The following is a 12,355-nucleotide window of genomic DNA, read 5'->3' on the forward strand; positions in this document are numbered from 1 at the left end:
CTGTGTGCAGGCGCCAAGTCCTGTTGGAACTTGAAATCTCCATCTCCATAGAGCAGGTCAGCAGCAGGAAGCATGAAGTGCTCTAAAACTTGCTGGTAGACGGCTGCGTTGACCCTGGATCTCAGGAAACAGAGTGGACCGACACCAGCAGATGACATGGCACCCCAAACCATCACCCAACCATGCAAATGTTGCATTTCCTTTGGAAATCGAGGTCCCAGAGTCTGGAGGAAGACAGGAGAGGCACAGGATCCACGTTGCCTGAAGTCTAGTGTAAAGTTTCCACCATCAGTGATGGTTTGGGGTGCCATGTCATCTGCTGGTGTCGGTCCACTCTGTTTCCTGAGATCCAGGGTCAACGCAGCCGTCTACCAGCAAGTTTTAGAGCACTTCATGCTTCCTGCTGCTGACCTGCTCTATGGAGATGGAGATTTCAAGTTCCAACAGGACTTGGCGCCTGCACACAGCGCAAAATCTACCCGTGCCTGGTTTACGGACCATGGTATTTCTGTTCTAAATTGGCCCGCCAACTCCCCTGACCTTAGCCCCATAGAAAATCTGTGGGGTATTGTGAAAAGGAAGATGCAGAATGCCAGACCCAAAAACGCAGAAGAGTTGAAGGCCACTATCAGAGCAACCTGGGCTCTCATAACACCTGAGCAGTGCCAGAAACTCATCGACTCCATGCCACGCCGCATTAACGCAGTAATTGAGGCAAAAGGAGCTCCAACCAAGTATTGAGTATTGTACATGCTCATATTTTTCATTTTCATACTTTTCAGTTGGCCAACATTTCTAAAAATCCCTTTTTTGTATTAGCCTTAAGTAATATTCTAATTTTGTGACACACGGAATTTTGGATTTTCATTTGTTGCCACTTCAAATCATCAAAATTAAATGAAATAAACATTTGAATGCATCAGTCTGTGTGCAATGAATAAATATAATGTACAAGTTACACCTTTTGAATGCAATTACTGAAATAAATCAAGTTTTTCAAAATATTCTAATTTACTGGCTTTTACCTGTATATATATATATATATATATATATATATATATATATATATATATATATATATATATATATATATATATATATATATATATATATTGTATTGGTTTTGAAAATGAAAATGTTCAAAATGTGTCCAGCATGCTTTTTTTTGATTGATTGATTGAAACTTTTATTAGTAGATTGCACAGTACAGTACATATTCCGTACAATTGACCACTAAATGGTAACACCCCAATAAGTTTTTCCACTTGTGTAAGTCGGGGTCCACGTTAATCAATTCATGGTATGCTTTGAGTTTTCTGTGTATAAGTGTGTGTGTGTGTGTGTGTGTGTGTGTGTGTGTGTGTGTGTGTGTGTGTGTGTGTGTGTGTGTGTTCTGGCAATGCTTACTTAATGGGGACATGGCTCTGTTTACAGTCACCTTTAGGGGACCTCTGACGGCATGGGGACAAAAAAAACAGGTCCACTAAAGGGAAACCTTTTTAAATGATAGTCAGATCCATTCTGAAGATGTCTAAGTGCAGGATTTGCTTGAACATTTAAGTGGTGAAACTTCCTATAAGAGGACAGCTGTAGGGCTGTATTCTGAGGATCATGTCATATTTAATTTGAACTATTTTTATTTATTTATTTTTTTAATGGTCCTCAGTAGTCACGTACAAATCTGTGTGAATTATGCTAAATTATTTAAATGTGGTCCCCAGTAAGAATGATCTGCACATTACTTCATCAATCCAGAGATTTAAAGACGTGTATGAGCTAACTGGCCAGTGGACATTTTACACCTTTTTTTTTTATGCCTCCACATCCTGTAGAAAGGCTGGTCCCCACAAGTCATGACCAAAAACTTTGTCCCCATTCCAAATGATAACCAGTGTGTGTGTGTGTGTGTGTGTCAGGCCTCCGTGGGCTGATGATAGCGGTGATGATGGCCGCCCTGATGTCATCACTGACCTCCATCTTCAACAGCAGCTCCACGCTGTTCACCATGGACATCTGGAAGAAACAGCGCCCGCGAGCCTCGGAGAGAGAGCTGCTTCTAGTGGGCAGGTGTTAAACCAGTTGGGAGCGGTGGCGTTTACACAACATCCAGCACACACACACGCATGTTTCAACTGAAAATAGAGGCGACTGTGATGTTTGGGCCATTCCACTTTTGCAGTCGGGGAGGCCATGGAAAAAGACTTCTGGACGGCTTCGAAGCAATTCTGGACCACCATCCGCCGCCTCAGGAAGGGGAAGCAGTGCAGTGTCAACACCGTGTATGGTGGGGATGGTGTTCTGCTGACCTCGACTGCGGATGTTGTGGATCGGTGGAGAGAATACTTCGAAGACCTCCTCAATCCTACCAGCACGTCTTCCTATAAGGAAGCAGGGCCTGGGGAATCTGTGGTGGGCTCTCCTATTTCTGGGGCTGAGGTTGCCGAGGTAGTTAAAAAGCTCCTCGGTGGCAAGGCCCCGGGGGTGGATGAGATCCGCCCGGAGTTCCTTAAGGCTCTGGATGTTGTGGGGCTGTCTTGGTTGACAAGACTCTGCAACATCGCGTGGACATCGGGGGCGGTACCTCTGGATTGGCAGACCGGGGTGGTGGTTCCTCTGTTTAAGAAGGGGAACCGGAGGGTGTGTTCCAACTATCGTGGGATCACACTCCTCAGCCTTCCCGGTAAGGTCTATTCAGGTGTACTGGAGAGGAGGCTACGCCGGATAGTCGAACCTCGGATTCAGGAGGAACAGTGTGGTTTTCGTCCTGGTCGTGGAACTGTGGACCAGCTCTATACTCTCGGCAGGGTCCTTGAGGGTGCATGGGAGTTTGCCCAACCAGTCTACATGTGCTTTGTGGACTTGGAGAAGGCATTCGACCGTGTACCCCGGGAAGTCCTGTGGGGAGTGCTCAGAGAGTATGGGGTAACGGACTGTCTTATTGTGGCAGTTCGCTCCCTGTATGATCAGTGTCAGAGCTTGGTCCGCATTGCCGGCAGTAAGTCGGACACGTTTCCAGTGAGGGTTGGACTCCGCCAAGGCTGCCCTTTGTCACCGATTCTGTTCATAACCTTTATGGACAGAATTTCTAGGCGCAGTCAGGGCGTTGAGGGGATCTGGTTTGGTGGCTGCAGGATTAGGTCACTGCTATTTGCAGATGATGTGGTCCTGATGGCTTCCTCCGGCCAAGATCTTCAGCTCTCACTGGATCGGTTCGCAGCCGAGTGTGAAGCGACTGGGATGGGAATCAGCACCTCCAAGTCCGAGTCCATGGTTCTCTCCCGGAAAAGGGTGGAGTGCCATCTCCGGGTTGGGGAGGAGATCTTGCCCCAAGTGGAGGAGTTCAAGTACCTCGGAGTCTTGTTCACGAGTGGGGGAAGAGTGGATCGTGAGATCGACAGGCGGATCGGTGCGGCGTCTTCAGTAATGCGGACGCTGTATCGATCCGTTGTGGTGAAGAAGGAGCTGAGCCGGAAGGCAAAGCTCTCGATTTACCGGTCGATCTACGTTCCCATCCTCACCTATGGTCATGAGCTTTGAGTCATGACCAAAAGGACAAGATCACGGGTACAAGCGGCCGAAATGAGTTTCCTCCGCCGAGTGGCGGGGCTCTCCCTTAGAGATAGGGTGAGAAGCTCTGTCATTCGGGGGGAGCTCAAAGTAAAGCCGCTGCTCCTCCACATGGAGAGGAGCCAGATGAGGTGGTTCGGGCATCTGGTCAGGATGCCACCCGAACGCCTCCCTAGGAAGGTGTTTCGGGCACGTCCGACCGGTAGGAGGCCACGGGGAAGACCCAGGACACGCTGGGAAGACTATCTCTCCCGGCTGGCCTGGGAACGCCTCGGGATCCCCCGGGAGGAGCTGGACGAAGTGGCTGGGGAGAGGGAAGTCTGGGCTTCCCTGCTTAAGCTGCTTCCCCCGCGACCCGACCTCGGATAAGCGGAAGAAGATGGATGAATGGAGATGGATGGAGGTCTAAAATGTAATTGTTGGAAAAGCACACCACTGTTGTTCAGAACGTACATAGAGCTTTGGAGCTAGCATCTCATTTAGTATTGTTTTTATGACTGGTCTCTGGTTTCTGACAGTGGCAGATAGGATGTCCAAATAGTGCCAACACAGAAACACAATCGCCATAAAACAATAACATAACATACATGCCAACTACTCCGGTTTTCCCGTAATTTGTACGGTTTTCATCAACCTATTCCGGGTTAGGGTTGCAGTGATAAAAAATACGGTTTTTCATTACCGTATTTTCCGCACTATAAGGCGCACCTAAAAACCACAATTTTTCTCAAAAGCTGACAGTGCGCCTTATAACCCGGTGCGCTTTATTACGATTCATTTTCATAAAGTTTCGGTCTCGCAACTTCGGTAAACAGCCGCCATCTTTTTTCCCGGTAGAACAGGAAGCGCTTCTTCTTCTACGCAAGCAACCGCCAAGGAAAGCACCCGCCCCCATAGAACAGGAAGCGCTTCACCCGCCCCCGGAAGAAGAAGAAAAAACGCGCGGATATCACCGTACGTTTCATTTCCTGTTTACATCTGTAAAGACCACAAAATGGCTCCTACTAAACGATCCGGGTCATAAAAAGACGCAATCTCTCCATCCGCACACGGATTACTACCGTATTTCACAGCAACTGAACCGCACTGTGGAACGGGAGCACGTACGGTGAATATTCGCTCCACAGGGAATGAGAAGTCATCCTTCACTGTGGTTCTAGCTTGCCATGCTAACTTCCACTCATGGTGATATTCAAAAGGAAGACCTTGCCAAAAGAGACCTTTCCAGCCGGCGTCATCATAAAAGCTAACTCGAAGGGATGGATGGATGAAGAAAAGATGAGCGAGTGGTTAAGGGAAGTTTACGCGAAGCGGCCGGGTGGCTTTTTTCACGCTGCTCCGTCCATGTTGATATATGACTCTATGCGCGCCCACATCACAGATGGTGTCAAAAAACAAGTGAAGCACACAAATACAACACTCGCCGTCATTCCGGGTGGATTAACCAAAGAACTCCAACCGCTGGATATTGGTGTCAACAGGGCATTCAAATCACGACTGCGAACTGCGTGGGAAAAATGGATGACCGAAGGCGAACACACCTTCACTAAGACGGGCAGACAACGCCGGACAACATACGCCAACATCTGCCAGTGGATCGTAAATGCCTGGGCAGATATTTCTGTCACAACTGTGGTCCGAGCTTTCCGGAAGGCAGGATTCACAGAACTGCTGCACAACAACAGCGACACTGAATCCGATGATTTCGAAGAGACGGAGCCCGCCATTTTGGAAGCCACGCTAGCGCAACTTTTCAATTCGGACACCGAAGACGAAGAATTCGAAGGATTTACCGGTACGAATGAAGAATAACTTCAGAAAGTGAGCGCTATGTTTATTTTGTGTGTTGTGTGTTGTGACATTAACGTTCGAGCAACATTACCGGTATGTTGCTATTGCTCTACACCATTTTGAATTTTACTATGTTTGTGATTGCACATTTGTACATTTTGGGACAGAGTTGTTAGAACGCTGGTTTTCAATATATTATTAAAGTTTGACTGAACTATCTGACTGTTTTTTTGACATTCACTTTAGCGCAGCGTTTTTTTGACATTCACTTTAGCGCAGCGTAGGCGCGGCTTTTAGTCCGGGGCGGCTTATTGGTGGACAAAATTATGAAATATGTAATTCATAGAAGGTGCGGCTAATAATCCGGTGCGCCTTATAGTGCGGAAAATACGGTAATTAAAAAAAATTTTTTTTTTTTAAGTTTTATTCACAAAATCGCGTAACAACAATGACAATCGACACTGCTTCCCGTAACTTCCTATCGAGCCATTCCGGATGCCATGCGCGAGGCTATTTATAGCACCGCTGCCAAGCACGAGGCACCTGTTGCCATTGTTTCCAAACGAGCGAACGATCATGGAATCAGCCGGAGAAAAATCGCAAACGAGTCTTAAACCGAAAAGAAAACTGCAGTCATTCCGTGAAGAATATTCAAAAGCCTATCCGGGAATAATTATCCGTTCCAAAAAGGGTGAAAACTACGCGAATTGCACCTTGTGCAGACAAGATTTTTCGATCGGACACGGAGGAATTAGCGATGTAAAAGACCACGTTGGGACAAAAAAACACAAGTCTAATGCCGTTGCTAGCGATACAAGTGGAAAACTTTCAACGTTTTTCGTCGCCCAAACAGATTCTTTGGATGTGATAAATGCCGAAGTTTTATTTACGGAGGCAATAATTGAGCATGGACTTCCAATCGCACTGGCTGATCACATGGGACAGTTAAATGTTTGTAATGCAACCTTTAAAAATCATTACGCGGTGATCGCGGTCCCAAAAATAAACTTTTCTTGCATGATAATGTCCAGAAAAATTCGCTTTATATTACTATAGAGTCCTTTTAACGAATGAGTTTGATGGTTTATCACAAACCTTAAATGAAAGAAGTCCTTTGTTCTCCTGCACCATGCATGCGCTTTGGCCTTGCTTCGTGTTTGGTGCGCAATCCTGTCGGCTGTATTTCACAGCACGACATACTGTTAAAAGTGTTTATACTATTTATGCTTTCAAGTCCAAGTTGAAGAAATCTTGTTAAATGTTGACAGCATAACTACCAAAATACAGAAGTATGTCCTTAATATTTTTGCAGTGCTATTTCTGTTGAAAAGTTCAAATGATTACATTAGAGATGTGATGTGCCACTTTTCAAGTGTCTGATGGCTTCAATAAATTTTCATTAATTTTTCATATTTTGAATTCTTTTGAAAGGCTTACAAAAAAACTACATTTGAATTGTAATTCCATGCTATTGACAGGACTATTAATTTTAATGAAGTTAGCTTACCATGTTTACAGTATGATAATTGTGATAGAAATGTGAATTTTAGGCACAGAATATTTTTTACAATTGAACAAGGCAGTAGATTATACAAGCTTGGACAGAAAGTTAATAATGACACCAATTTTTTTTTAAATGGAATTGTTTAGTACTGTTTTACCATTTGTTTACTGTAAAAAGTGTTTATACTGTTTATACTTTCAATGAACAAATTGAAGTCTTGTGAAAGGTTGACAGGATAACTGGCATTAACTGTCAAAATAATTTCAAACTATTGAAGTTAGCTTACAGAATAAACATGTCAATCAACCCATATGATTTTTGCTGTAATATTTTTGTTTTGAAAAGTCACTGTGACTGATAGAAAAGTGATGGTTTTAGCAACATTTTAACCTGTCTGAATGCTAATAATCATTTTGCATCGGGGGGCGAAGCCTGAACCCCCCACCAGGACTTTGTCCTGAATCTACCGGGGCCTGCGGCCCCTGGACCCTGGCTACTAGGTTTTTCTGATTTCAAAAGTTGGCAGGTATGACATAACATAACATAGCAAACTACAAACGCTCGTACGTTATTTAAAATGGTTGATTGGTGCAAAGATCCCCGGGTCGATTGCTAGCATGTATGGATGATGTCACCGGTTGTGCAAATTCCAAATGGCTGGTTTGGTGGAAGTATGAAGGAAGGATAAATATCCTCGCCATGCCTTCACATTTTCATTCTAAGTGTAAGGACTTATGCAGATCCCAAATACACAAACAGGTACCAGTAGGTAAGAAATGTTGCTGTTGCATAATCGGGCCCCTTTCAGACATGATGTTTTACACCAGGGGTGGCCACACCTTTTTCTGAAGGCTAGGGTTAGGGTTAGGATCAAGAATATTTCAGTTGTTTTTATCCTTCTTTGTGTGGACATTGTTGATTGTCATGTCATGTTCGGATGTACGTTGTGGACGCTGTCTTTGCTCCACAGTAAGTCTTTGCTGTCATCCAGCATTCTGTTTTTGTTTACTTTGTAGCCAGTTCAGTTTTAGTTTCATTCTACATAGCCTTCCCTAAGCTTCAATGCCTTTTCTTAGGGGCACTCACCTTTTGTTTATTTTTGCTTTAAGCAATAGATACCTTTTTACCTGCACACTGCCTCCCGCTGTTTCCGACATCTACAAAGCAATTAGCTACCTGCTGCCACCTACTGATATGGAAGAGTATTACACTGCTGAGCTCTAGACAGCACCGACACTCAACAACGGCACTTTATTTGCAGATTATAATTACTGCTTTGCAAAAAATATTTTTAACCCAAATAGGTGAAATTAGATCATCTCCCACGGCACACCAGACTGTATCTCACGGCACACTAGTGTGCCGCGGCACAGTGGTTGAAAAACACTGCATTAGACACACCAATAAGCTTGTTTATAGATGTACAATACAACTCCTCTTTGGAAGTTGCCATTTGTATAACTTTGTGCACACTAATGAACAGAGGTGGGTAGAGTAGCCAGAAATTGTACTCAAGAGTACTGTTACTTTAGAGATTTATTACTCAAGTAAAAGTAAGGAGTAGTCACCCAAATATTTACTTGAGTAAAAGTAAAAAGTATGTTGTGAAAAAACTACTCAAGTACTGAGTAACTGATGAGTAACATACACACTCATATCATATATATATATATATATACATACATACATATATATATATATACATACATACATACATACATATACATTGATATATACAGTATATAATTTATATGTATTTATTTTGCTGTTTTTGTTACATGTTAAAGGTGTTTTAATGAATATACATGCATGTTTAACATATAGATTCCTTTCTTTCATGAAGACAAGAATATAAGTTGGTGTATTACCTGATTCTGATGACTTGCATTGATTGTAATCAGACAGTAGTGATGATAACGTCCACGTTTTCAAATGGAGGAGAAGAAAAGTTCCTCCTTTCTGTCTAATACCACATGAAAGTGGTTGGTTTTTGGCATCTTATTTGTCCAGCTTCCAAACTCGTTTTTATACACTTTACAAGAAATATATTGGCGTCAAACTCCGTAGCTTGCTAGCTTGTTTGCGTTGGCTTTCGGAGACTCTTGTTTTGAAAGCGCAGGCGCGATGGAGCGGCACTTTTATTGTGAAGACAGGAAGATCCTCATGTGCGGTCAGTCTTTAGGCTTTTGACGGGATGTACGGTTGAAATAAAAAAGTATCTTTTTTCCTTCACACTTTTGATTGATTGATTGGAACTTTTATTAGTAGATTGCACAGTGAAGTATATATTCCGTACAATTGACCACTAAATGGTAACACCCCAATAAGTTTTTCAACTTGTTTAAGTCAGGTCATGTGACCACCTGGCTCTGTTTGATTGGTCCAACGTCACTAGTGACTGCATCTGATTGGTGGAACGAAGTGAAACGTCACCAGTAAGGCAGGCACTATGAAGGTCTGTCTGACAGACCAAAACAAACAAAGCGTGCATTAACAGATCGATAAAAATTAGTAGCGAGCTGAATGTAGATAAAAGTAGCGGAGTAAAAGTAGCGTTCCTTCTCTATAAATATACTCAAGTAAAATTAAAAGTATGTTGCATTAAAATTACTCTTAGAAGTACAATTTATCCCAAAAGTTACTCAAGTAGATGTAACGGAGTAAATGTAGCGCGTTACTACCCACCTCTGCTAATGAACACAGAAAATATAAATGTCACAGATTGTAGCCAAAGGCTGATTTCCATCTGCATCTCATTGCAAAGAAACAAGTCCACATGGCTCCCACTAATTCAGCATTATACTGAGTTGTAGTTTTCACGCACTTATTTTTGCTGTATTTATCTGGCACGAGTGGAAAGCCGGTCCATGAAACTAATGCCTTAATTAAACCAGGATGAAGCAGCGCTTTTATTGTGAAATAGGAACTGTGGTCTTTAGAGTTTTGACGGCAGGTACGGAGCGAGAGTCTGTCGGTCGTTTTTTCTTAATAATGATCTGGCAGCAGCCAGCGTCATCTCACAAGACCCTCGGGTGCCGTGAATGTCAATCAAGTGACCAAAGTCACGTCTTGGTGAAGATTGATGATCGCAAAGCTATTTTTTTAATGGCTTGCTGGCAGTTGACTGACACACCCTCCACCATCCACCACTAGCTCGCCATCCACGTAATGGCCACCCTTGGTTTACAGCAGGCCCGGCCCTAACCAATCTGGCGCCCTAGGCAAGATTTTAGGTGGCGCCCCCCCCACATCGGCAGTGAAGTGTATATACTCACAAGAACCCGAATAGCTTTGTCTTTGACCTTTTTTTTTTACTTACAACTATACCTAATATATAAAGGGGTGGAAAAGTGACGATTACCTGCAGGGCAAACATTAGCTAACCAGAAGGCAATAACAATGTAAACAAAAAACACCTGCTTAAAAGATCTAATACAAACATTTATATGCACGTACAACACTTAGAACTTTTAGCATATCAGTATGTGGAATTAAATGATGGAATGGATTAAGTAAAGAAGTTAAAAATTGTACTGATATGATCCAGTTTAAGAGGTTGTTCAAAATAATAGTGCTTACAGAGTACAAAGAAGAAGAATTATGAGAAATACTTTCAACCTTATTGAAAATAAGATATTCTTCATCTCAGTATGTTAATAATGACTGAATTAATTAATTAATTACATATTACAAAACTGTTGTATACTAATTCATAGATGTTATTTTATTATATAAAAAGGTCAGTAAATGATTCTATATATTTGTAAACGCTTTGAAGTGGGAAAGGGGTAGGATTAAATAAGCTTTGCTTCTTCCTACTCCTTTTCGGGCATGATGTAAAATGAAATGATATGAAATTGTGTGATGTATTATGATGTAAGTGTGTTCATGTTCCAAATAAACTAAAGAAAGAAAGAAATGTCCCTGAGGAATGTAAGGTGGGAGTACTGTAATTACCTAACGGTACATTATTATTTTCCATAACAATTTAGCCCCCTCCACAATATTAACCCGACGTTAAAACAGAACTAGCTATTTATTGATTAGCAATTGCCGAATCATGTAGCATTAGCTTAATGCTAAAAAGCCAGGTTACTATCACATTCTGTAACAGACAAATAATTTCATGTAGGCTAACGTTACCTACCTGCTACCTCTGTCTTTTCTCGTTTCTCCTCCTCTTCTTTTCTCTTTTTTCTTCCCTGGGCACCTGACAGTTTTGGCATCTTGTGTTGATTTTTTGATGTGGTGACGTCCAAAAAGAGTCATGATACGGGAAGGGAGGGGGCGCACCGTGCGGGGGGGGGAGGGGGGGGCGTAATGTTGTAACAAATAATATTTCTATTAAATAGGCTTTAATTTGCATTTTAATTAACGTGGGATTATTTTTTTGTATTTAGAAATAATAGTACCAACTTTTTTTTTTTTTTTTTTCTCCAACATTTGTGGCACTGGCGTGGCGCCCCCTGATGGACGGCGCCCTTAGCATTTGCCTATACGGCCTATGCCACGGGCCGGCCCTGGATGTAAATACATATAATGTTCTAATATCATGTACAATTATTATATAATAATGATGATTCGAGGTAGTCATCATTGCAGTGTTTGTGTACCTGTAAAGGTGATGGAGCTCCAGCTGTGAACGGACGTCATCGTGACTTGTTTTTGGTTTAGGATCTCCACGGTGGTCCTGGTGGTGATCAGTGTGGTCTGGATCCCCATCTTACAGTCCGCCAACAGCGGCCAGCTCTACGTGTACATCCAGTCCGTGACCAGCTACCTGGCCCCGCCCGTCACCGCCGTCTTCACCCTGGCCGTCTTCTGGAAGAGGACCAACGAGCAGGCAAGTGAAGGACCATTAATCATCAATATTACCTGTTGCCATGTCTTCACAAAAGATCATAACCACCATGTTTCCCATCATGCTTTGTAGTGCAGGGCATTAGATTAAATGCGTATGGCGCCGACACATTTTTTGTAACGTCCACACGGACGTTGACTTGTGTTTTTGATGTCTTGTTTCTTTATTCGCACTCGCGGGGAGAAAAGTTCGGCCAGTTGTGAAAATTTGTGTGTGCAGTGGAAAGTTCTTATGGTTAATATACAGGTAAAAGCCAGTAAATTAGAATATTTTGAAAAACTTGATTTATTTCAGTAATTGCATTCAAAAGGTGTAACTTGTACATTATATTTATTCATTGCACACAGACTGATGCATTCAAATGTTTATTTCATTTAATTTTGATGATTTGAAGTGGCAACAAATGAAAATCCAAAATTCCGTGTGTCACAAAATTAGAATATTACTTAAGGCTAATACAAAAAAGGGATTTTTAGAAATGTTGGCCAACTGAAAAGTATGAAAATGAAAAATATGAGCATGTACAATACTCAATACTTGGTTGGAGCTCCTTTTGCCTCAATTACTGCGTTAATGCGGCGTGGCATGGAGTCGATGAGTTTCTGGCACTGCTCAGGTGTTATGAGAGCCCA

General features: G+C 42.5%; 2 protein-coding genes across 4 annotated transcripts in view; one reads left to right on the plus strand and one right to left on the minus strand.

The window, feature by feature from the left end:
• fam83gb (family with sequence similarity 83 member Gb) overlaps window positions 1-12,355 on the minus strand; it is a 118,050-nt gene that overhangs the window by 85,479 nt on the left and 20,216 nt on the right. For all 3 annotated transcript variants that reach the window (XM_072916344.1, XM_072916343.1, XM_072916345.1), the window contains exon 2: window positions 11,476-11,683. The gene's annotated coding sequence lies outside the window, so the exon portion shown is untranslated. The remainder of the gene's footprint in view (window positions 1-11,475; window positions 11,684-12,355) is intronic.
• LOC133624347 (sodium/mannose cotransporter SLC5A10-like) overlaps window positions 1-12,355 on the plus strand; it is a 31,818-nt gene that overhangs the window by 1,641 nt on the left and 17,822 nt on the right. The window contains exons 2-3 of the mRNA XM_061987838.2: window positions 1,917-2,067; window positions 11,537-11,705. Of these exons, the coding sequence (XP_061843822.1) occupies window positions 1,917-2,067; window positions 11,537-11,705 (320 nt within the window). The remainder of the gene's footprint in view (window positions 1-1,916; window positions 2,068-11,536; window positions 11,706-12,355) is intronic.

Source organism: Nerophis lumbriciformis, linkage group LG27, assembly GCF_033978685.3.
Source record: "Nerophis lumbriciformis linkage group LG27, RoL_Nlum_v2.1, whole genome shotgun sequence".
NCBI classification, from domain to species: domain Eukaryota; kingdom Metazoa; phylum Chordata; class Actinopteri; order Syngnathiformes; family Syngnathidae; genus Nerophis; species Nerophis lumbriciformis.